The 26677-nt window shown below is 43.2% G+C and overlaps 1 protein-coding gene and 1 pseudogene across 1 annotated transcript in view; both read right to left on the bottom strand.

The window, feature by feature from the left end:
* Positions 1 to 364: 364 nt before the first annotated feature.
* Positions 365 to 1929, bottom strand: LOC123652184 (annotated as a pseudogene).
* Positions 1930 to 6380: 4451 nt separating this feature from the next.
* Positions 6381 to 26677, bottom strand: part of LOC118716634 (methylthioadenosine phosphorylase) — a 53354-nt gene continuing 33057 nt past the window's right edge. The window contains exons 5-8 of the mRNA XM_036434188.2: positions 24328 to 24430; positions 16225 to 16464; positions 10539 to 10661; positions 6381 to 7132 (exon numbers count right to left, since the gene is read on the bottom strand). Of these exons, the coding sequence (XP_036290081.1) occupies positions 7094 to 7132; positions 10539 to 10661; positions 16225 to 16464; positions 24328 to 24430 (505 nt within the window). The 3' untranslated portion in view covers positions 6381 to 7093. The remainder of the gene's footprint in view (positions 7133 to 10538; positions 10662 to 16224; positions 16465 to 24327; positions 24431 to 26677) is intronic.

Raw genomic sequence — 26677 nt, 5'->3', positions numbered from 1 at the left:
GCCTCCTGCATGCCCCCACTAGGGATCAAGCCCGCAACCTGAGCATATGCCCTGACCAGGAATCAAACTGGTGACCTCTTGGTTCCTGGCCAATGCTCACCTGCTGAGCTACACCTGGCTGGGTGCCCCATTCATTTTTTAAACATATATATTTTATTGATTTTTTTATAGAGAGGAAGGGAGAGAGATAGAGTTAGAAACATCAATGAGAGAGAGTCATCGATCAGCTGCCTCTTGCACACCCCCTAATGGGGATATGCCCGCAACCAAGGTACATGCCCTTGACCGGAATCGAACCCGGGACCCTTCAGTCCCCAAGCCGATGCTCTATCCATTGAGCCACACCGGTTTCGGCTGCCCCATTCTTTTTTAAAAAATTCTTTTTTTCTCTCTCTGTTCTGCATAATCACTACTGATCTTTCTTCTAATTGTTATTTTCTGCTAATTCAAATCTACTGTTGAGCCCCTTTAGTTTCTTTTTATTTCACTTATTATACTTTTCAATTCTAGAATTACCATTTGATTCTTTCCTTATCATTCCTATCTAATCACATTCTTTATTTGCTTTGACATTTTCTTCATGCCTTTTCTACTGTAATCATTGGTTTCCTTTTGTTCTTTAACATATTTGTAATAGCTACTTTGAAGACTTTGTTAAATTTGACATCTGGTTGCTCTCACAGGCAGTCTCTGTGTTTCTCCCCCACCACCCTCCAGTGGATGGGTCATACTTTCCCGTTTCCTTGCATGACTAATAGTTTTTGTTGAAAATTGGACATTTTAGATAATATATTGTAGCAACTCTGGGGACTGGTGCCTACCCTCTGGTGCTTGTTGTTATTTGCTAGGTTTTTGTTGTTGTTTTGGTTTCTTTAGCAACTGGCTGGATTATTTTAGTAGTCTTTTTATTTCATGTACTGGTAAGCTTCTGATATTACTCCCCAGGGAGCATACTCTGGGGTATGCCCATTGTCATTCTGGGCTAACAGTATATTTGTGCACGCTTTAACTTTTAGAACTTCTATTTTCCTTCAACCTTATTTCTATTTTGCTTAAAAGATTGTGGAACTTCTAAAACTACTCAGTGTTTATTCCTACCCATTCAGTGGCCTGCGCAGTGGCAGGCTGCAGACCAGTCTTCAGTGGCAGACTGAGCTCTCCAGGCTTTGGTAGGGATCTGCTGAGTAAACACAGAGGGCACCAGCATGCTTTCACACCAGTCTGCCACCTCAGGCTGAGCAGCAGTGAACTTGGGAGCTAGGACATCCATTTACCCCAAAGTTCCTCCTTGGAGCACAGCCGTGGTCTGCTCTCCATTTTCAGTCTCTTCAGGAGCTCTATTGAAGTAGACATCAGGTATGACCTCCCATAAATGTTCATGGAGAAGGTGCCACACTATGCAGAGCTTCCTGGGTCAGAATCCACCACATCAACCCACCGAGGGAGCCCCCTTGTTATGGCAAGGGATGGCTATGTCCGCACAGTGCAGAGCAGAGTCTGTGTTACACAGAGCAGTGGTCAGCAGGTTAACATACATGCCCCTTGTGGTGAGCCCTGGAATCAGTAACCCCAGAAGCCTCGGCTCCTGAAGGGCTGCCTGGATCTGGCTGGTGAAGGTCCCAGGAGTGAAGCGGCCGCCATTAGCAGTGGCTCCGGTGGCAGCAGCAAACTCCCGCACAGCTCGTGGCCAGTATTCCCAGCCCGTGTGACTGACATCAGCTGGGTTTTCAGTGGCCACGACAGCACCAGCTGCCAGAAGCCTCTCCCGGGTTCTCTTCACATTTGTGAGGTAGATGGCATTACTTTCCCTTTTGTGGTTGAATTGTTCCGTTTGGAAGTCAAGGTTGGTGCCATCGAGAGGGTTCCTGCTGCCAGGAATTTGAAGACATCCTCCTCCTTCCTGTGCAGGACATTAAGGGCTCCGGACATGGTGAAAGTCCCCTTACATGGGAACCGAGAACTACGCTGTTTGTTTGTTTTAAAGTATATTTTATTGATTTTTTACAAAGAGGAAGGGAGAGGGAGAGAGTTAGAAACATCGATGAGAGAGAAACATCAACCAGCTGCCTCCTGCACATCTCCCAATGGGGATGTGCCCACAACCAAGGAGGGACCAGAATCCAACCTGGGACCCTTCAGCTCCACTGAGCCAAACTAGTTTCAGCTCTTCAGCTTTTTTTGCTGGAATCACTGCCTAACCAGCCAGCAGAGAGATGACTGGAGCCCCCATATTGCTAGCAGCATCACTCAGTGTAGAACCTCCTCGGGGGCGGGCAGGAGAAGCCCCGCCTCTCACCTACACTTGACCACAACAGGTGGGAGTAGGATGAGAAGCACCGACATCCCTGGTTGACAGCCCTCCCACTGGGAGCTGAGGAGGCGGGGCCTCGTGTCCTTGGCTGCACCCGTCTGGTTCCCCTCTTGCTGAGTTGGGAGAAGTGATTTCAGTTCACATGCCATGGGCTCTCCCTGTTCTTGTAACATGCTAATAAATTTTCTTGAATATGTGTTTCTTTAGTTGCCATACATCCTTCAACCATATTGAGATTTTAAGTGACTGTTTTAAAATAAAATAATATTCAGGAGTTTTGCTGGTGAGTCGCGTTCCTCATGCTGTCATGCCAAAGTCGGTCACATCCCCAGTCTTACTTCTTCTTCCTGGGACACATATTCCCTTTAATAAGATTTGTTAGAACTCGTGCTATATTTATCTTACATTTCCAGCTATCATATTTTCACTTCTATTTCTCAATACATCTTGGGTGTTTTTTTTTTCTTGAGTTCTTAATCCATCTGTAATGTCCTGAATAATTCTAGATTTCTAATTTTATTGATTATATTTTAAATTCAAATTTTCATTAGTAGTATTTATTTTAACATTAAAAAAAATCTGTCTTTTGTTTGTTTCTTGAGAAGGGAGAGGAAGAGAAAACACCCATGTGAGAATGGAACAACCATTAACTACCTCCTGCACATCCCCTACCAGGAATCAAGTCGGCAACCTTTCAGTGCTCACCCAGCTGAGCCACACTGGCTAGGACCCATTTAGTTCTTTCAAAAATCCACCTAGTCCTGGCCAGTAGCTCAGTGGTTAGAGCATCAGCCCCAGCACCTGAGGGTTGCAGGTTCAATCCTGGACCCTCGTCGGGGTGCATTCAGGAGACAACCAATCAATGTATCTCTCTCACATTCATGTTTCTCTCTCTTTCTCTGCCCTTTCTCAAATAATCAATGGAAAAAATATCCTTGCGTGAGGATTAACAAAAAAAATTTAAGGTACTCTCATTGATTACTTCTTTTTCCTCTGGCTTTGTTCTGAATCATTTCTCAAATATGTGTTTCATAGTATATATCTGATCCATTCTTAAATTCTACAGGATTTTGATTGTTTGCTATTAATGACTTAAATTGTATGAAATGCTCTTTCTGTGTATATCTTTTTTAATCTTAATTCAAACAGGGAGGCTGTCACCTTACTTTTCAGGGGTTACATGAAGGTCCCTTTGAACTGGAAAATTTTTTTGTATCTCATTGAATTAATGGATAAAGGCATCCGAAGCTGATGGCTGCTAATATCCAAGAGATGAGACATTATGTCCCTCCTATGGAAGAACACACCACCTCCTCTAAAGTAGTCTTGAAAAAGGTCTAGATTCAATTTATCAAGGTAGAAGAAATACAGAGGACAGAGGACTGTTAAATTACATTATGGGATGCAGTTACAAGAACCTGGATTATATTTAACTCTCAAGGACAAACTAGATTTATTTCACCAAATAAACTGTTAGGAGACAGAGAAAATGTGAAAGGTAAAAGGTAAGGAGGGGAGGAGAAAGGGAAAGTTAGTAAGAGGGTGAGGGAACAGAGATGAAAAGAAAATACACATCAACCACTTGCAATGTATGACCTGTAAGTAAATCCTGTTTCAAATAAATGATGTGTAAAAAACGCCATTTAAGAAACACCTTAACTTCTGAATATCCACTACATATTTGGTGACATAAAGGAATTTTTATTCTTTTTTTTTTTTTGGATAATGGTTTTGTTATTATCTTAAAAATATTGTTTAGAAGCCACACTGAAATATGCATGGACTGAATTATGTGATATGAGACATACTTCAAAATAACATGGGAGGAGGCTAGGGGGTGGGAGTTTAGAAGACACGCTGGCTGAGATAATTCCTAAAGCTGGGTGATTTGTATAGATTTGGAAACGGCTTTCCTATTACTATGTTAGCCTTGTGATCTTGACTTTTATTGGGGGGAGGGGGTATTTGTAAATTAGAGTGAGGTCAAAAGAGGCAGTTTATGAATGCGTCATCACATTCCAATGTGTGGACTTCTTAAGCCTGAATCATCTATAAAACTGAAAGCATAGTTCTGAAAACACCAACAATTTCCTTTTAATCTTCCCTAACTGAAATCATCAAATGCTTTTGTTTTTTTTTGCTTTATAAAAATGTGCTCTCCGACAAATACCTATGAAATCATAGGTATTTTTCAGTTGCCCAGTATAAACAACTCCAGGAAATACTGAGGCTAATTTGCAAAACATTCTCAGGTCTCAAATGTAACCCACCCTTCTCCACTCTTGGTTAACACCATGCACACACTATTCTGATTGTCCACCCTCAAAATCAGGAAAAGAATAATAAGTAGATCGTAATATCAATACAGATTTGTAAGTAAATATAAATATACTAATCAGTAACTGGTCATTCTTCCAAGGACTTACCGTATTTTTCGGACCATAAGACACACTTTTTTCCCCCCAGAAGTGGGGGGGGGGGGGGGGGGGGGAAAGTCCCTGCGTCTTATGGTCCAAATATAGCCTACACATATACTTTAAAAAAAAAGTTTTTTTACTTGCCCGGCTCTGTGTGGTCTCTGTGTGCTTGCCCGGCTCTAAAATGGTTCTAAATGCTGCTGTTTACTTTACAGGGTTGATTACATGTGTTTATGACTGTGATGTTGGGTTTTAATGCACATAAAATATTTTAGGACACTATTTGTTTCAGAATCTTTTTTTCTTCATTTCCCTTCTCTAAAAACTGGTGCGTCTTATGGTCCGGAGCGTCTTATGGTCCGAAAAATACGGTAAGTCACTAAGCTAGAACTTTCCTATTATGCCCATAATCTACTAGGGCAGTGGTTGGCAAACTCATTAGTCAACAGAGCCAAATATCAACAGTACAATGATTGAAATTTCATATGAGACAAATTTTTTAAACTTAACCTATATAGGTAGGTACATTGTTAATAACTTAATTAGGGTGCTCCTAAGCTGGCCTTTGCTAAAAACTCAAGGGGCCAAAAAGCCGCATGTGGCTCACGAGCCTCAGATTGCCAACCACTGCACTAAGGAAACTCCCAAATGCTCAAAACTGATCACAATGTTAATTTTGTTTAAAAAAAAAAAAAAAAAAGAAAAAGCGAGCAGCATACCAAGAATAAATGGTCAAAGTTCTCTTCACCTTCACATCTTCACACATCTAAGAACGAACATTCTCAGGGGGTGGTATATTTTACAGGGGCGTGAGAACAATTACTGGCTGGAGCCAGAGAATCCTGGGCTCAGATCCAGGAGGTCCTTTGTGGGTCTCTCATGTGCAAGGAGAGTTGAAACCACTGCATTAGAGAATCCGAGACATGATCACATGTAACCCAGACAGCTCAATATTAATGCTGGAGGGTAACTGGCTTATATCACTGTTTACAGTCAGTAGCTTATAATCTTGAAGGCAATCTTGCAGACACAAACACACTGACTTTCCATACCATTTGAATGGACAAAAGCTACCTTATTCAAGGACCCTGTATAATAGACCACAGTAAAAATTAATGATCCCGAGGAAAAAAGATCTGTCTGTGATAGAAAAGAAAACCCATTCCTTTAAAGTTAATAATAAAATGTTAATTTTAAAAATATCTGGCACACTATAATGTGTGTATGTAGTCTCTTCGGAAGTTTAAGATATCTCAGTGTTAACTGCTAATCTCTTCTCAAGATGTTGTTTGCAAACCAAAGTATCTCGATGACTGTTCAGGTCATTAATGATCTTTTTCTTTTTTTACAAAATAAAGATGGAACTCAAAAAGAACTTATTATTACCATCTTAATTTTTGCCTTATTAGCAGAAATAATGTGTTCAACAGCTGGATCTTTCTCAATAATTTTTATTTTTAAAACAACTATATTCTTTGATTATATTCATGTAGGGGAAAAAATGTGAAAACAGAAAATAAAGGAAGTTAAAATGGTCCGATATACTCCCAAAGTATAATAAAAGATTATGCTTTCCTAGTCTTTTTTTGCACATGTATGTAGAATTCTAAAACAAAATCAGTACTGTAAAATGCTCACACATTCCTCCCCCCCATTTAATATTATACAGCAACCAATTCTTTAGGACATTAAATATTATATAAAAAACATGGCCTTCAGTTGGCTCCTTCATAATCTAATTAGAGCCAAACCATAATGTATCTCTAATTTTTGGATATTCAGATGATTTTGAATCTTTGCTATTAAAACTGACACTATATAAAACAGCCTTCTTTACACATAATTCTTTGCCGTTTTCATTCACTACCATATTTCTAATTTTTTAAGAGCTAAATTTTTCAATATAAAAGGAGCAGAGTGACCAGCAAAAAGGGTGTTAAGTATTTTTAAGCCTTTTGGTACATTTACCAAACAGCTCTGCAAAAAGACTCTACACATGCACAGTGCCACCAGCAAACAGTCCAAGTCCTATTCTGTCTTCATATTCACGGGCCACATAAGAATCTGCCCCTCCCATACATTAATTACTGTTATGAATTTAATGGGAGAAAGGCGAATGACATCTTCTTGTCTTTTTTCCTAAAGGGTAGGAATTTTACTTCCCACGTTTACTGGTCATTCGCTTCCCTGTGTTTTGGAGCAGTCCATGACTTCCGGAAGGCATCTCTCACACTGGCAGGGTCTCAGCACAGGTTCTTCCTCAGCGGGCAAGGGCACAAAAGCTTTTCCACATCTCAAATCGAGCAGGAATTCCCCAAATGACTAGAATTAGAAAGTCTTATCTTCTGGGAAGTCCTGCTGTAGTTTAATGTCTTGGCAATAAAACAGAGAACTGGGCCATATTCTGAAAGGAAAAAAAGTAGGCACAGATTATAATTAACCAACCACTTACTGGCTTTCTGCATGATTTTACTGTAATGCTGTAAAAAAAAAAATGTTTGACTTTAGCGTGAAAACTCATGAGACATACACTTTTAATAAACTCTCCAGGAAATCTGCATGTTCACCACTGGAGCTCCTACACTCCCTTCCTGTGAGGTTCATGCCGCTTCACCTCGGAAGACTCCTCGGATTCTCACTATCTCCACCCCTTACACGTGCACTAGGACACATTTACACATCAAGCCCCAGCCTGGGTTTTTGTTTATGCAACGTCCATTTTTCACCTTATCCCACTGGAAAAAAAACGCCATTCAAACTTTGATATTTTACTATCTCCAAAGAGAGTAGGATCTTCTTCAATAGAGCAAGTCTTAGCTGTATCTTTGCAAACCATGATTTGACGTACCGCGGGCGCTCAGTATCTCTGAAACGAACCCGTGAATGATACACCTTTCAGTGCTGAGAGCGATGAGAAGAAGGAGTGATTGTGAGGAGACCCTTAGAGCTACAGAATGAAAACCACGATGCTTCACTTCTCTCTTCAGGTTACATATCCCTTTGAGAATATGATGAGAAAGCTACATAAGGCCTCTTTAGAAGTAAATACACAGAACTCCCCGCCAGTTTTACAGACTTCAGAAGCTTCAGAGGGGAGGAAAACATTTGATTTCTAAATTTAAGAGATTACAGTCAAATTGGGACCGTTGAGAGAAACCAAGACAAATTAAATAACAGCAGCCAATATCAGTATGAGTCACCACAGTTAGTTCCGAGAAGTCGAGGTGTGATTTGCGCACCGTGAACACCATCGAGGGGGTGAGCCAAGCGCGGTGGTAGGCTCACCCCGAGTTCCCTGCGCTTCCCTGGGGTGTTCAGACTGCCTGCCTTCTACAGAGGTCACCAGGATCCGGCCGGAGCTGGCGGTCAGACACTCCTCTCGCAGTCCGGAACCCCTCGGGAGACGTAGCAGTGCGCCAAGCGGCCAGGAGGAGACCGCATTGGGGCTGGGGCCGCACTGCTCACGCTCATCCTGGCCCGCTACCGCCCCCTGTTAGTACTGCCATGGAGCCAGGAGAGGCTCCCGCCATGGCAGCTGCACTTGCCAGCCACGAGCCCGGCTCTGGCTGCACCAGGGGCAGCTCCTGTGTTAAACATCTGCCCCCTGGTGGTCAGTGTGCACCATAGTGACCGGTCGTTCTGCCGTCATGGTCACTTAGGCTTTTATATATATATATAGATGCGCATTACACTCGGGGAAATGTAACGTTTCTAAACAGACATTCCCCGATTCTCATTATTTCCAACCAGGAGCCAAGTGCACGATTCGAAATCGCAGGGCACCACCCGCCCTGGAGTCGCTGGGCTCTCTGGGCCCCGCAGCAGCCTTGGCTGTCTGGCCCTGCCTCCCTCTCCGGCCCTTGAAGCAGCTGCGGCTGCTACTGATCAGGCCCTCCCCAAGCGCAGGCGCATGGAGGCCCTTGCTGCCCTGCCCCCGACACTGTGTGTGCAACCTCCTCCTGTCTGGTAGACCTGTTACAGCTTTCTGGTTAATTAGCATATTTCTCTATTATATATATAAGATTCTTATTATTTTCTAGTCCTCTTTTCTTCAATAAGGGCTTTTATATTTCAAGTAGAGGCCCGGTGCACAAAATTCGTGCACTTGGGGGAAGTTGTCTCCCTCAGCCCGGCCTGTACCCCCTTGCAACTACTGGCTCTTAACCACTTGCCTGCCTGCCTGATTGCCCCAACCACTCTACCTCTGCCCTGCTGCCGAGGCTATGTCCAGAAGGATGTCCTGAAGGTGATTGGGCTGTCTGGTCTACTTAGCATATTACACTTTTATTATTATTAGATATGATAAAATACTTCATGGAGGAAAGGGATTATTATTCATTAAAGGACATTTACCTCCTAGGAATATAGGTCGAAACCAACTCATGTTTCTTGTTCCTTATGGACTTCAAAGTCTAGCAGGAAAGATAGGTTACAAATCCCATATTCCTGGCTTTGTCAGTCCCAAAGGCACCATAACTATACTGGTGTGCAGGAGCCTGCTCGTACCAGCTTACGAGACCTATCTACGTGTAATCAGTGGCTTCATGTTGGTATCTTAAAGTCAGCTATGCTCGAGCATTTACACCACGTAAACTGGCAAACACTATAAATCATGACTTCCCCACACCCAGGGGTTATCAATCATTCCCTACCATATTGCGTCCTCATCACACTCAAATTATGGCTCTTGTTTCAGGGCTCCTTGATGGTAATTGAGGTAGGGAAGGCTTATACCAACCTTTCAAATCCTTTCTCAACTCCTGGAATAAGGCCTAAGAGTAGAGGTGTGTCCTAGGAGACCTCAGAACATACTGGCTACCATCTTTGGATATTCGGTGAATGCAAAATCTGACCAGTTTGAGTCAACTCCACATCTAACATGGTTAATCAAGAGTCACAACACGTCCAAATAAAAACCATCCATCTCTGAGTGTGGCAGTCAGTTTAAATTACAGGGTGGGGCAAAGTAGGCTTACAGAGTTTATTCTTGTATTACTACTAATTATTTCCTTATTTTCCACCTGAGCAACTGCAAGACTAACTTTTGCCCCACTCTGTATATTCAAGGAGTTAATACTACAGTTGAAAAGCTACTGCCTGATTAGTGTGGCTCAGTGGTTCAGCGTCAACTATGAACCAGGAGGTCACTGTTCAGTTGCCAGTCAGGGCACGTGCCCAGGTTGTGGGCTCAATCCCCAGAAGGGGGTGGGTAGGAGACAGCTGATCAATGATTCTCTCTCATCATTGATATTTCTATCTCTTTCTCCCTCTCTTGAAATCACTAAAAATAAAATTTAAAAAAGGGAAAGTTAACAACCTGCAACCCATTCAGTGTTTATCACTAATGACTCTTAGATGCAACATGAGGAGTAAGCAGACATTCCCTGGCACCATCTTATTACTGCTCTGTTGGTTTTAGCTTTAAAGGCTGCAGCCACTCTGCATGGATCCGCCAAAGGAAAAAATCAGCTTCCTTGGCTACACAGGCCACGTGCAGAGCAAGCACTATCCATCTTCTGAAGTGGGACTTCAGAGAAATGCAGCAGGGTGGAAACGTGCCAGGAATCTGGCTCAGTAGATGGTCAAACTCTCCCCACCCCCACTTCCAATGGTCTCGCATTACCAGGCAGCTCTAGCTGCCCAGGATCACAAATGGTTACTATGGAAGGAAATGGAAGGAGAACTTGCAGAAACAGCGAGACTAGTATAAAACACAGGAGGGGGTGCCCCAAGAGGGAGATGGGCATAAGAGGAAAGGCAGCTGAGGATGTGAACGTGGTGTCTGCATGCAGATGGCTCGGGATACTTACCTTCAGGCTATTGAGGGTTTCTGACCATTCCATGGAACCTATCTGAGGAATGGTCGTGAGGAGCAGACTTTTGGCTTTATTGGCATTTTCTTTCAGGGTCTTTAAAACCCGGTCCACCGAAACCTAGAGAAACAATAGCATAGGATGTTTCCATCAATTAAAAAAAAAAATCACACTGCTTTTTGTGGAACATCTCCCTAAGTTCCGTCCTGATCTGTGAAGTCAGTTGATTCTGGTTTCAACCCCACGGTGTCCCCGCCCAAATTTTGCATTTATCAAGACCACGGGGGAGGTCTTAGAGAAAACAAACACCTCTGAGAAGTACCGTTTGCAACATGAATTCTAAGAAACTCTCTACAGAGGTGTAATGTGTTAGCAGCTCTAGAAAGCTGTGGCTGTTCTTCTCAGGACACAGAATGGATCCCAGTCACAAAACCGTTGCTACACTGGATAACCAACCGGTCCGAAAAGAAACATTTCTCTTGAGAGAAGTCTTGCAGCTAATAAAGAAAAATGATGAAATCAGAGTATCATTATTTTAATAGCTCCCAATGAATTAATGGATGCACTGCTAACCCCTCTCTCTCTCTCTTTCTCACATAAAACCCAAACCAAATAAACAACCTACTCTTCTGATGGAAAACTAAACCCTACGTAGAATACCTGAATTTGATTAAGTCTAGATCCAGCTACCAATTTACATAAAACACAGAGGACAGAGAATCTGGTTAAACTACCCAGGAGATGATTTCAACAATTCAGACTGTGGAAAAGTACATGTCAAATCACTTGGTTTCTTTTTAGAAAACTTGGAAGAGGAAATCATCTGAGATAGCTGAGATAGCTGGAAACGCGAACTCTGCCTGGGAAAGGTAAGGCATTCTGGTTGGAATGTGACCAGGACAAGGTGGCTACGTTAGGTATCTCCTAACATGTTGATGGACAGAGCCATGGATCCGCGGACAGATGAAATACGAGTGGCTAGCAGTTTATATGATAATGGTGGACGTTGGATTCACAGAAACCCATAGGAGTGTCTGCTTTTGTCTGTCACTAAAACTGCTTCTTATGGAAAGAGTGGAAAAAGCTGTGACTATACCCTGGCCTGTTAGAGGAAGAGCACTTGTCACACTTCACTCTTCTCAGAAGAAATCCAAATTTCAGGGCCCAGCGATTTCAGCTTCCACTTGGTTTCCTGGAGTATGAAGTCCAGACCCCTCCCACAAACACCAGGATGTGGTTAGACAAGACCATCAGTCCGGCGGCAGAGGGAGTCCCATTACGTAGGAACACTGGAGCGGTGACCAGCTGGGCGCCCATCAAGCTCGCGTACGGGCACAATTCACGTGGATCCTTGAAATGGAGGGTCAGAAAGCATGCAAGAAGTTTCCCTCACACTTACTTATGTCCTTACACTTCCTGTGACTGGTATTTTCAGATAGACTGACTTCTGTTCTCTTGGTTCCTGCTGTTGGGCTCCACCCAAAATACCTCCCTATTAACCTTCTCACGTTCAAATCTAACCCTCTGTGGAAGGACCAGCTCAATTCTCAAGTTTCCTTCACAAACTTGTTGTAGTCTTTCTACCCCCACCCCCATCGCTGCTACTATCTGGTGACCAACCTCCTGGGAGCCAGCATTAAACTAATAGTTGCTCTAACACACTCCATGTGGCTTAATTCTCCCAGTAACCTAGCCAGATCAGACGCGTAACTGAACCACTCACGGCCCGCACCCCGAAGTCCTGCCTCCATCCCACAGAAGAGTAACTTGTTGAATAACGGGCCAGGGATCACAAGTAATTAGAGGAACAGAAATTTATGAAAATGACTTGGCAACCCTAAAGCCGTTTGATCATGCCAGGCTGTACACCTGGTTTGAAGCACAACAGACACGGCTGGCTGGCTGAGATGACGCTGTCTATGTCCTATCTTCCGGTGGCACTTAACGTTGCTTGCCTTCATGGCTTACCACTCACAGAAACCTAGTTTCATTACTTTTAACTGAAGTAGTTCCAACCAACTGCTTCCCACACCTCACAGGGTTGACCGAAGGAAAGCACCGTTAGCGCTGCAGACAGATCCGTTCCTAGATCAAGCAGAGAACCACAGGCAGGCAACAATGCATCCTCAGGAGTGGCAGACACTGAAGCCTTCTATTCACTGGGAGCAGCTTCCTAACACCGCGAGGCCCAGCGGTTCCCTTCGAAGAGCAAAGCTGCCGAGCTAGGGATGGTGCCCCAGCAGGATGTATGAGTCTCTTAACATTAAAGAGCATTCTCGTTCAAAAAACTATGGTACATCTACACAATGGAATACTATGCTGCCACAAAAAAAAGAAGGAATTCTTATCATTTGCAGCGACCTGGATGGAATTGGAGAACATCATGCTGAGTGAAATAAGCCAGTCAATGAAAGAACACCACCTGATCTCACACATTTATGGATAATAAGAAACATGATAAACTGATGAACAAAAGGATAGATACAGAAACAGTAAAAGAAACAAACTGTCAAATTACAGCAGGGAGGGGAGGGAGAAATGGGGGAGATAAGAGATCAACTGAAGGACTTGTATGCATGCATATAAGCATAACTAATGGACAAAAAACTCTGGGGAGGGAGGGCATGTATGGGATTGGGGGTGGGGTGGGGATTGGTAAGGTATGTACACATATAATACCTTAATAAAAAATAAAAAAAATTTGCCGGGACCGGTTTGGCTCAATGGATAGAGCGTCGGCCTGTGGACCGAAAGGTCCCTGGTTCGATTCCGGGCAAGGGCATGTACCTTGGCTGCGGGCACATCCCCTTGGCTGCGGGGGTGTGCAAGAGGCAGCTGATCGATGATTCTCTCATCGATGTTTCTAACTCTCTATCCCCCTCTCTTCCTCTCTGTGAAAAATCAATAAAATATATTTTAAAAAAATAATAATAATTAAAAATTAATAATATTAAAAAATTTAAAAATTTAAAAAAAAGGAGCATCCTTGTAGTTAATTACACAGAAGGGTCAGGATAAGACACTGTGCAAAACACAGAGCCTGTGTTCACCTATGGCCGAAAATCCATGTAAGTGAGCAGACAGCAAGAATATCCCTGTGTTACATGCAGCGGGGTGGTGAAACAAGCAGCGCTGAGGTGGGGGGAAGGGTCCCCCTGCAGAAGATGTCACCCGTCCTAAATGTGCTCAGAGCAGCCACCCCTACACTCCCCCCTTCCCTTTTCTTTTAATATATTTTATTGATTTTTTTACAAAGAGGGAGAGGAATAGAGAGCTAGAAACATAGATGAGAGAGAAACATCAATCAACTGCCTTCTGCTCCTACTGGGATGTGCCCGCAACCAAGGCACATGCCCTTGACAGTAATCGAACCTGGGTCCCTTCAGCCTGCAGGCCGATGCTCTATCCACTGAGCGAAACTGGCTAGTGCTATACTTTTTTCTTATTTCAAAATTACTTGACTGGCTTGGTCACTGTGGCTCACAGGGTTTGCAATAACCCATGAACCAGGAGGTCACGGTTCAATTCCCGGTCAGAGCACGTGCCCGGGTTGCAGGCATGATCCCTAGTGGGGTGCAGGCAAGAAGGCAGCTGATCGATGATTCCCTCTCGTTGATGTTTCTGTCTCTCCCATCTAAATATTTGAGTATATTAAGAAATTAATAACAATATTTTTGTACAATAATGTTTCTGTGTTGTTGTTTTTTTTGGGTTTTTTTTTTTTTTTTTTTTTTTTTTTTACTATTTTATTTATAAAAGAAGCCTTCAGCCAGGCTAGTATGGCTTAGTGGTTGAGTGTCAACCCATGAACCAAGAGGTCACTAGTTCAATTCCTGGACAGGGTTCATGCCTAGGTTATGGGTTTGATTCCTGAAGTGGGGGGGACATGCAAGAGGCAACCAATCAATGTTTCTCTCTCATCAATGTTTCTATCTCTCTATCCCTCCCCCTTCCTCTCTCTAAAATCAATACACACACACACAAATAAATATCACTTCACCATGTACTATATACATACGTACATACATATACACTAGAGGCCCAGTGCACAAAATTCATGCACAGGGTAGGGGGGGCGCTTCCGGGGAGGGTGTCCCTCAGCCCAGCCTGCACCCTCTCTAATCTGGGACCCCTCGAGGATCAGGCCTACATGGGCAGTCAGACATCCCTCTCACAATCCAGGACTGTTGGCTCCTAATCTCTTGCCTGTCTAATTGATGCCTAACTGCTCCTCTATCGGCACGATTGCCCCTAACTGCCCTCCCCTGCCAGCCTGGTCACTCCCAACTGCCCTCCCCTGCTAGCCTGGTCACCCCTAACTGCCCTCCCCTGCAAACCTGATTGCCCACAACTGCCCTCCCCTGCTGGCCATCTTTTGTCCACATGGGGGTGGCCATCTTGTGTTGGAGTGATGGTCAATTTCCATATTACCTCTTTATTATATAGGATATATTCTAAAAGGCCGTTATAAAAACCATTTACTTATGAAGGCAGGGGAGAGAGAAGTGGGTAGGGGCAGATGTATGACTCAAAGTGGGCCATGGCCGATACCTGGAAGGCTGGGGGACAGGTCACTGGGGTTTATTATACTAGACTCTCTACTTTCGAAGATGTTCAAAGTTTTCCACAATGGAAGTATTTGTCCTGGAAGCCTGACCTCAACAGTCCGGCTGGACCAGGCCATTTTTATTACCTAAAGCCCCTCGCTGACTTCCCATCTGAAACAGTCTCCATGGCCCTGCTTCCTTCTTGCTCCCTCCTCTCCTCTCCACTCAAGCACAGTCCGCCTTTCCCATTAAGTAAGGAAGCTTCCCCGACTGCAAATATTTGGCTGAATCAACCAGATTCAACCGTCTGTATCTCACCTGAACTTTCTTTCATTCGTTTGCTTAATCTCTAACCACGCCCCCTTGTGAAAAACACAATGCTGGCTCCTTACCAACCATTTTTGTTTGCTGTCCTACTCCCAGACCAAACATGGTGTCCAGTCTTGGTAGGGTAAACAGATAGCTATGAATAGAGCTCACTTACCAGAAAGATATTAAGCAACAGTACTTACTTTGGGGGGGGGGGGGGGGGGGGGGGGAAAGCACAGACAGTAGCACAGCACAAGGAAATTATAACCAAGACCTTTATCCTTCAAACAAGGCCCATGCCGAAACCGGTTTGGCTCGGTGGATAGAATGTTGGCCTGTGTACTCAAGGGTCCCAGGTTCAATTCCAGTCAAGGGTATGTACCTTGGTTGCGGGCATATCCCTAGTAGGGGGTGTGCAGGAGGCAGCTGATTGATGTTTCTCTCTCATCGATGTTTCTAACTCTCTATCCCTTTCCCTTCCTTTATATACAAAAATCAATAAAATATATTTTCAAAAATAATAATAAGGTCCAAATCTCAGTATAATTCCCAGCATGCCTACCATGTACTTGGTCACTGCTAATCCTTAGATAAAAGTGTGTTTTTTCTTTGCTATGAAGATCTTGGTCCTTACTTTCCAAAGACAACAATAGAAAATATCTGGCAGTAATACTAATGACAATGTATTAAACACTGACTCGAAAACCTGGCAGAAAGGTGCTTTCTGGAATGAATGCAATAGAAACACAGTTAAGATCCTTTCTTACTGGGGCTCATGGCACCTGGCAAGCCAGGCCAATACGTGCTCTGGAGAGAATTCCACCTACCACTTCCTCGTGCTCCTTCCAGGAATCGTAATCTGTTGCCATGGCGATACTTGCATAGCAGAGTCCAGCCTCCTTAGCAAGAACCACCTCTGGAACTGTGGTCATGTTGATAACATCTGCCCCCCAGGTGCGAAACAGGATGCTTTCTGCCCGTGAACTGAAGCGCGGCCCTTCGATCGTGAGCATGGTCCCTTTTGAGTGGTACCGGAGTCCTAGCTTCTTAGCAGTCTCGATCAGCACCTAGAAGAGAAGGAACCACAAACGCTAAACATGCAAGCCTAAGTCCAGCTTAGTGTTTCATTTCCCCCTGAAATGTAAAACGTTGATTCGTTAAAGATCTTTAGTAGCTGCAGACCCTCATTCACTCACATGTCCTGTGTCCCTGGCCCATGCACACACTGCTCACAGCTACCAGGGAGAACAGCGAGCTTTTCCTCAGCACCAGGAATGTGTGTACACGTTTTAATCACCTCTCCTCAGAGAGATGTGCAGGCAACTGTTTCCAAGCTCCTGAGAAATTCATTCTCACTGTTCTTTTGTGAAAAGTCTGAAGACTTCTGTAAAAGCTTTTATTTTATTTATTTTCTTTTTTTTTAGGGGGGGGGGGGGTTTAGAAAGTAATGACTCCATAATCTCTTCTGCCTGTTACCTCTCCAGGGACACACACAGTAAACACAGAATGGGCCCATGCTGGTTATTTTCTGTCCAGATAAGACTTACCTTAGCCTGTGTTTCCACATTCCTTTTTAATAATAATAATAATAATAATAACAACAACAATAATAGTAATAAAGAAGTCTTTTTAAACTTAACTGTTAATTAAGGACTGTTGAAAATTAAGGACTGTTGAAAATTTACTTAACCTTTGTCATGGTTTTCTCACCTGTAAAATGGTCTGATAATACTGTATATAACTCAAGAGACGGTGTGAGGATTAAGTGAGCTAAGGATAGAACACAGCACAGAACTGTGTCAGGGGCATTGTAAATATATAAATGCCAAGCTGGTCTCCTTTCGGGTAGAAGCACAGCAGGTCCTTGAACAACGTCGTTTCATTATAACACTGAAGAGGAGTGTGTTTGCTCTCCCCGTCTCTGCATGGTTTTTCTCCAGGGACTCAGGTTTCCTCCTATACCCCAAGGGTGTGAGGTAAGGTTATATCTACATCGTCCCAGTGTGAGGGAGAGCTTGGGAGTGCTCCCTGCAGTAAAGGGGCATCCAGTCCAGGGTGGGCCCCAACGGGTGCCCTGCGCTGCCCAGATAAGCTTCGGCCACCTATGATCCTGATTGAGAATAAACTGGTTGGAAAATAACTATCTTACTTGTTTTTATTCACCTTCCTTAAATGTATGTGTAGCTCACATTTATTTCAATGTTTAGTATTAGAAGGGTTTTGGGATCTTTATATTTAGACTAGAGGCTTGGTACATGAAAATCCATGCACTGGAGTGTGGGTCCCTCAGTTCGGCCTGCCCACCCTCACAGTCCGGGAGCCCTCAGGGGTGGGAGGCAACCCGGCGATCAGGGGAAGGCGACGCCCCCAACTCACCTCTGCTGCTGCCACTGCCGGCAGCACAAGCCTCGGCCGGCCCTGGTTACCTGCGCCTCAGGCAGCCTTGGGTGGCTGGGGGCTGAGGGACTCTGGAGGCAGGAGCATGGAGTAGTCACGGGCCTGCCACCCTGGTGGGGCTGAGAGGACTGAGCGCCACCATCTTGTGACTGTAGGTGCCACCATCTTTAAGGACATGGCAGTCAATTACCATATTTTCTCCTTATTGGCTGTGGCACCGCCATCTTTATGATGGCATGAGCATCAATTAGCATATCATCTCTTTATCAGATAGGAAGTTTGGTGATGTTTCTGTCACTAGAAATATGTCTCAAGAACTTAACTCTTGTCTATCTCAGCCTAAGGTAAAATTGGTTTTGTTATATATCATTTTGCATAAAGTCAGTTTCCAAGAACCTCATGGACAAGTTTAAGTGAGATTTATTGTACTGGCAACTTCTATAGGTTCACCAAATAACTGGCAAAGGTTCCTGAGATACCATCCTGTATAATAAAAAGCTAATATGCAAACTGTCCCCTCGACCAGGAGTTCCACCAGGGGGCAGGGCTGACTCGCCAACCACCTGCAGCCCCTCCCCTGGGTTGGCCTGGCCTGATCCCACCCATGCACGAATTCGTGCACTAGGCCTCTAGTGTGTGTGTGTGTGTGTATGTGTGTGTGTGTGTGTATAATACAGTGACTCACGGTCAAACAAGGCTTCAATCTAGGGAAAATCTTGCCTGCTCATGTCTGAACCACATAAGTAAAGTAATCTATTTCATTAATAAACAACTTATGCTATGATAATGGGAGAAGAAATTTTAATAAGAGTTTTGGTAATTCCAAGTTTAGAACCATGACAAGCCACAGACAATGAATAGTTGATGCTACCTCATGTTTATTTATTCTACACATGCTAAAAATAAGACTATGTGTAACCAAACCTTTTCCCTAAAGAGTAAAGGTTATAGGAGAAACCAAGATGGCGGCATAGGGTAGACACCCGAATGCAGCCTACCATAACAAATTTGAATTTAGAACTGAAAAACAGGGGAAATATTGCCCTGAAGCGCCGGATGGCTGGCTGAGAGGAGGCTCTACCATCTGGGAAGGCACGCTGAACCTCAGGAACTGTGAAGGTGCAGAGAACTGTGCGCACGAAAAGGCGGCACCGGATTTCAGATAAAGAGCTTCACAAATAAAAAAAAGCTAAAGGAGTTCATCATCGCCAAACCAGAATTATATGAATTGCTGAAAGGGGTTCTTTAGGAAGAGGAAGAAGATATAGATAACAATTATGATCAACAAATATGTAACTAGCTGAAGCCGGTTTGGCTCAGTGGTAGAGCATCGGTCTGTGGACTAAAAGGACTGAAAGGTCCCGGGTTTGATTCCGGTCAAGGGAACGTACATTGGTTGTGGGCACATCCCCTGTAGGGGGTGTGCAAGAGGCAGCTGGTCGATGTTTCTCTCTCATCAACGTTTCTAGCTCTCTATCTCTCTCCCTTCCTCTCTGTAAAAAAATCAATAAAATATATTTAAAAAAACAAAACAAAACAAAAAAACAAATACGTAACTATCAACAAGTGAAACTAAAAGCCAAGGGAATTAAAAAACCTGATGAACAATATTAACTGGTGAATATAATAGAATCAGAGGTATGGAAGGGGAGTGGACTGACTATTCTCGGGGAAAACGGGAGTGGGGGGTGCGGGAAGAGCCTGAACAAAAACTGTGCACCTATGGATGAGGACAATGCGGGGTGGGGAAAGGGCAGAGGGTGGGGTGGGAACCTGGTGGAGGAAAGCAATGGAGAGGGGAAAAAATTAGGAACATTTGTAATAATATGAACAATAAAGATTTATTTAAAATAAAATAAAATAAAAAGAAATTTACATATTATTTTCACATATATTTTACTAATTGTCTTTAATCTCTGATACTTCTGTTATAGAGAAAGGGCAAAAAGCAATATTAAAATATTTCTTCTAATTGGAAAAAAAATTTTTAATTCCATTAAATACTCAGACCGTTTTCATCTTATAGCTAAAAGTTTAAACCATTTTACCAATCTTTATTTCCCCTATATCCTAGCACTTGACAACCAGTTTACTTCTCTTTGTTTCTATGAGTTTGACCTTACTTTTCTGTTGGGATTCCATATTCTTGATACGATATAGTGTCTGCCTTTCTCTATCTGACTCATTTTTATTGAGCATAATTTCCTCAAGTCCCATGTCCTTCCTTCTGATGACTGAATAATATTCCATTAATGTATATATATACCACAATTTATCCACTCATGTACTGACAGACACTTAAGTTGTTTCTATGTAGTAATGGCTATTGTGAATAATGCTGTTATGAACACGGGAGAGCAGATATTTCCTCAAATTTCTGTTCTCACTTCCTTTGAATATATAACTAGAAGAGAGATTACAGGATTATACAGTAGTTATTTTATTTTTTTTGAGGAGGCTCTAATCTGTTTTATATACTGTATGTACCAATATAAAATCCCATCAACAAGGTAAAAGGTTTTCCTTTCACCACATCCTCACCAATGTTTATCTCTTGTCTTTTTGATGATGGAAATTATGACAGATGTGAGTACACTCACTGTGGTTTTCATTTGTATTTCTCTGATGATTATGATGTTGAGCACCTTTTCACCTGCTGGCTGAATATGTCTTCCTTTGAGAAAAAAAAATCTTAGTTCCTCTGCCCATTTTTTAATGATATAGTTTGTATTTCTTATTATTGAGTTGTATGAATTCTTTATATATTTTGGCTGTTAGCACCTTATCAAATATACAATTTAAAAATATTTTCTCCATTCTACAGGTTGCCTTTTCATTTTGTTGGTTACCTTTGCTGTGCTAAAGCTTTTTAATCTGATGTCGTCCCAACTGTTTATTTTTATTTTCATTGCCTTGCTTTTGATATCAAATCCAAAATAAATTATTGCCAATTCAAGAAGCTTTTTCCCTGTTTTCTTCTAAAAGTTTTAGGATTTCAGGCCTTAAGTTTAAGTATTTAACACATTTGAGTTTTGGGTCCAATTTCATTCTTTTGCATGTGGCTGCCTAATTTTTCAAATATGTATTGAAGAAACTATTCTTTCTCTATTGTATATCCTTAGCTTATTTTTTATAAATTAAAATTGAGCATAAAAAAAAAAAAGAGTAAAGGTTATAAATGCAAGGACCTAAATCATGCCTCCCTTCTTTTTTTCAAAATTAATATATAACCAGCTTTGGCCAGGTGGCTCAGTTGGCTGGAGTGTCAGCCCAAACATGAAAAAGGTTGTGGGTTCAATCCCCAGTCCAGGCACGTATGGGAGGCAACTAATCAATGTCTCTCTCTCTCTCTCTCTCTCTCTCTCTCTCACGTATGGGAGGCAACTAATCAATGTCTGTCTCTCTCTCTCTCTCTCTCTCTCTCTCTCTCTCTCTCTCTATCTATCTATCTCTCCTCCCCCCCTCCTTCCCCCTTTCCCTCTCTAATAAATAAAAACACATCCTTGCGTGAGGATTTAAAAAAATTATATAACAAGCACTGTCCTGTCTTCATCAAATGTCTTTTAAAATAAAATTTAAAAAATGCCCTAGCCAGTTTGGCCCAGTGGATAGAACATCAGCCTGGGGACTGAAAGGTCCCGGGTTCAATTCTGGCCAAGGGCATATGCTTGGGTTGCAGGCTTGATCCCGAGTAGGGGGTGTGCAGGAGGCAGCCAATCAATGATTCTCTCTCATCATTCATGTTTCTCTCTCTCCCTCTTCCTTCCTCTCTGAAATACATACATACATACATATATATATATATATATATATATATATATATATATATACACATACACACACACACACACACCAAATAACCGAGCTGTCGGTCTCAGCCAACTTAGAGTGCTTCTAGAGATCAGTGAAGGAAGATCATAGCTACCAACAGCTGAGGCAACAGGTGTTCGCCATTACCCTGGGAGGTGGAGGAAGCAGCAGCTCTTGGATTCGGCCTCTGCTTGAGCCACCCCTTTGCACCACCACCTTAAGGTGTTAGAAACACAAAAGACAAGCTGAGAGATTTCTGGGTCTCTGAGGCTAAGCCGCTCTCTTTTCCATGTTTCAGGTTATCATATCAGAACTCCTGAATTAATCATCGTTGTCTGTAAATATTAGCAATATCAGATCACCAGCCAAAATACATTTCATGAGTCAATACTCTCAGAGAGTATATCAAATCACCTCCTAAAATGACTAGAAGTGATACCGATTTTGGAATAGGTAAAATTTGCAGAGAACTAAATGATATTAATAGAACAAAATGATATCATTCTTCCATCCATGCCCCCGTGTGCACAGTTCACCTTTCCAAGGGATACACTCTATTTGCACATAAATATTCTCATATTCATCTCTTTACATTCTATTACTGGCAAATTTCACCCGCCACCACATTTACATGTGCTCTGTATGCATCACTAGCCCTTCTGCCGCCCACGTCTTCCCCTGACACTACTATTTTCTGCCTGGGGAAAGACCTTCAATCTCCTACACTGTTTCCCTAGGTCTACCATATTCCTTCCCAAACCGCCCCCATTTTGAAACTGTCAAGAATTTTATACACATCTAGTTACTGCCAGAGAGCAAATCTATTGTGTGGGCAGATCCATGTTTCAGAGGGAAGACTGGCAACATTCTGATATACTCTGCTCTTAACTACCCAGAAATATATACACCTAAATACATCATAGGTACACACTGAACTTGCCACTTTTTTAAACAAGTAAAACATGTATTTTCACAGAACTCAGAGCGAATGCACGAGGGTTCACCTTAAATGGCTCCCCACAACCCTTAATCATGAATTTTAGATTCTGTTGTTTGTGGGTCCTTTTAGGGTGGGCTGAGGGTAAGATGCTGTTGCTGATGACTTCACAGAAACTGGTTTTACAATATAGAAGCTATGATAATCTCTCCCTTCCTCTCTGCTACGACCACTCTGCTTTTCCATATGCAGGTATTAAAATTAGCCGAAAGACTAACACGGGTAGGTATTCATAGTCTGTATATCAATTTAAAAGTTGATCTCACAAGCTAGTACATCACTGACAATGCTTCTAATCTGTTGTGTTGCACCTGACTTCCAAACCTGGATTATATATGAAAAATACCATGCGTGGAGCAAGAGACGGACTTTTGAATTGTGATAGCCATTTTTATCCTCCGAGGGCTAAGGCCTAATGGCGACTTCTGTGAGGCTGCCCACTTTGTTCTGAGATTTTACTCTGATCTCAGAGAGAAGACTGGGGAGTAATGGTCAAACTCAGCTCAAACATAAATGACAAAACCTGACAATGTATAGAACAGCAATAATAATAATTTAACTCATAAATGCAGCTACCAATCATTGGACTCTTGCATTCTAATACTAGAGGCCCTATGCACGGGATTCGTGCACTGGTGGGGGGCATGTCCTGTGGGGACAGGTCAGCCGAGCAGTGCTTCCACTGTGGAGTGCACTGATCACGGGGGGGTGGAGGGGTTGAGCTCCTGCATTAAGCATCTTCCCCCTGGTGGTCAGTGAGTGTCACAGTGACTGGTTGACTTGTCATTCTGCTGTTTGGTTGATAGGGTATGTTTCTAGGTATTAACTCTTTTATTCCTCACAGTTCCACAAGGTATATGTAATCATTACCTTCATTTTACAAATGAGGAAACTGAGGCTCAGAGGTGCTAAGTAACTTTTCCAATGACATGCAGCTATTATGCTAAAGAACAGAGACTGACTCCCAAGTAAACTGGTTCCAGACTATAGACTCTTAACTAATATGTAGTTTACACCAAATTTAAAAAATATTCTGACAGCAAAATCAAAACTTATTTAAAAAAAAAAAAAAAAGTAGGTTGCTACTCTGAGTGATTCAGCTTACAAATGACAGACAGTAGTGAAAGCATTATTAGCAAAAGTAAACAACTTTCACAAAACCTCGCACAGAACATAAACTTGAGAGGAAGAGGGACCATGTGCTTATTAGCCAACTAGAGGCCCAGGTGAATTTTGAACAGGGGGTACAAGTGGGGAGGAAGAACAGGGTGTTCCCTCAGCCCAGCCTGCACCCTCTCCAAGCTGGGACCCCCTCAGGGGATGTCCAGATTGCCCCTCACAATCCTGACTGCTGGCTCCTAACCACTAGCCTGCCTGATCGCCCCTAACCCCTCTGCCTGCCTGCCTGCTCCCCTGCTGGCCTGATCACCTTAACCACCTTTGCCTTGGCCCTGCACCTGGGACCCAGGTTTCCCTCCCTCTGGCCGGCTGCCAGGGGCAGGCGACTTTTCTCCCTCTCCCGGGCTGCAGCTGTTGGCACTGGCACCTCGGACCACAGGGCAGGTGGCTTTTTTCCCCTCTCCCAGGCCGCAGCTGCTGGTGCTGGAGGCCAGGTGGCTTCACCTGGGCCCAGCTTTGTCAGGAAGGATGTCTGGATGGTTAACTCTACATGCCCACCCAAGCCCTTACAATTTACTTTGGCATACTTTCCAGACAGATTACAAACCTCTCTCGTTTTTGGGCAGAAAGGCTCGGCCATGGGGATATGGCATACTCCTCTGGCACAGGAGTGACTCCCATCATAGAAGGTCTGAGGCCTCATGGTGGTCCTACAAAACAAAGGGAAAGGTTTTGTTTCAAAGAAGGCCAACTCTCCTTGGCCAGGTGGCTCTGTTAGTTGAGTGTCCTCCCCTGCACCAAAAAGTTTTGGATTCCATTCCCAGTCAGGGTGCAGATGGGAGGCAAACAATCAGTGTTCCTCTGTTACAGCGATGGGTTTCTTTTCTCTCTCTTTTTTCCTCTATAAAATCAATAAAAACAGTGGACTCCAAAATCGGTAGTGACATAAGTGGAAGCTACACTGACACATTCCCAGGACCAAACTGGAATTACAACAAAAACACAGAAAATCTGGAGAGAACCCTGATAACCAAGGACAGAAAATAGAGACCGGCCCTTGCTGGTTTGACTCAGTAGATGGAGCATTGGCCTGCGGCCTGAAGGGTGTTAGGTTTGATTCCGGTCAAGGGCACATTCCTCGGTTGTAGGCTCGATCCCTAGTGTGGGGCATGCAGGAGGAAGCCGATCAACGATTCTATCTTATCATTGATGTTTCTGACTCTCTCTCTCCCCCTCTCCCTTCCTCTCTGAAATCAATAAAAATACATTAAAAAATAAATAAAGAAAGCTGAGACCACACAGAGATTGACAGGAAGTGCAGAGGCCCAAAAGCAGGGCTGGCTGGGCTCCCATAGACAGCAGCTGAAGTTCTAGAGGGTTATCATAGCTGTGGGGGATTCCCACTGAGAACTCTGGGGCCTAAAGCCCAAGCTGGCCCTTTCACAGAGCACTAGAACTGAGAAAAGTGCTCACATAACATCCGGCTAGGAAAAGCAGCAGGACTGCTGTCTGCCAGCAAGAGATGACTAGAAATGCTAGCACACTCACAAAGGGTCAATGCACAAAATTTGGGGGGCAGCCACTCACCTTGGCAGAGTGGACTGGAGTTGTGTGAGCAGAAGCCAGGGTTGGGGGCTCTAGGGTAAGACCTCAGAAGGCAGATACCCTGGTTTCCTGTGCTGAGTCATCCCCTCACGCTGCAGAAGACATCTTTCTCCTTTGAACCTTTGGGACCCAGGTGGTTTTTGCCTGGGGAAAGGCAGTTGCCCCACCCTATCGGAAAACCCCTTACCCCTTCGGTGGAGTTTCCAAGACCCATTAAGAGACTAAGAATAGCAATCAACCTGCAGCAGAAGTAACTTCCCTACCCTGATGGAAAACCTCTCACCCCACAGTATAGTTCAGGCGTCTTCAAAGTACGGCCCGCGGGCCACATGCGGCCCGCAGAGGAGTCTGATCCGGCCCGCCAGGTTTTTTGGGCAGTGAGCGCAGCCGAGGTGTTACAGTAGGAATTAGTAGCTCATATAGTCCGGCCCTCCAGCTCTCTGAGGGACCGTGATCTGGCCCCCACTTTAAAAAGTTTGAGGACCCCTGATAGTTTATAGCCAGAGGCTAATCAAGACTGAATACAATCAGAATGCAGGCAGATGTGGGTATCCCCCTTTCACCACTCTTATTCAGCATAACACTAGAAGTGCTAGACAAAGTGATCAGACAAGAAGAAAACATAAATGGCATCCAAATTAGACAGGAGAAATTAAAAACCTTATTATTTGTAGATGACATAAATACATAGAAAACTCTAAAGACTCCACCAAAAAACAAACAACAAAAAAAAACTAGATTTAATAAATGATTTTGGCAATGTAGCAGAATACAAAGTTAACAATCAGAAATCAATGGCATTTTTATACATCAATAATGAATTCTCAGAGAGAGAAAGAAAACAATCCTATTTACTATAGCAACCAAAAAGACTTGTACTCTGAAAACTACAGGACACTTGAAAGATAGAGGAAGATATGAAGAAATGGAAGATTATACCATGTTTATGGATTGATAGAATTAACATCATTAAAATGTCCATACCACCCAAAGCAATCTATAGATTCAATGCAATCCCTATTAAATTACCAATGGCATATTTCACAGATCTAAAATAAATACTCCAAAAACTTTTATGGAACCAAAAAAATCCCGAAATAGCTATAGCAATCTTAAGAAAGAACAAAGTTGAAGGAATCACAGTACCAGATATTAAGTAATATTACTAAGCCACTATAATCAAAACAGCCTGCTACCAGAGCAAGAACAGGCAAATGGATCAATGAAACAGAACAGAGACCCCAGAAGTCGACCCAAACCATTACACTCAATTAATATTTGACAAAGGAATCAAGAGTATACAATGGAGTCAAGACAGTCTCTTCAGTAAATGGCGTTGGGAAAATTGGACT

Source organism: Pipistrellus kuhlii, unplaced genomic scaffold, assembly GCF_014108245.1.
Source record: "Pipistrellus kuhlii isolate mPipKuh1 unplaced genomic scaffold, mPipKuh1.p scaffold_m20_p_12, whole genome shotgun sequence".
In the NCBI taxonomy this organism is placed as follows: Eukaryota; Metazoa; Chordata; class Mammalia; order Chiroptera; family Vespertilionidae; genus Pipistrellus; species Pipistrellus kuhlii.
The sequence above is the reverse complement of the archived record's forward strand: the minus strand, read 5'-3'. Positions and strand labels throughout refer to the sequence as shown.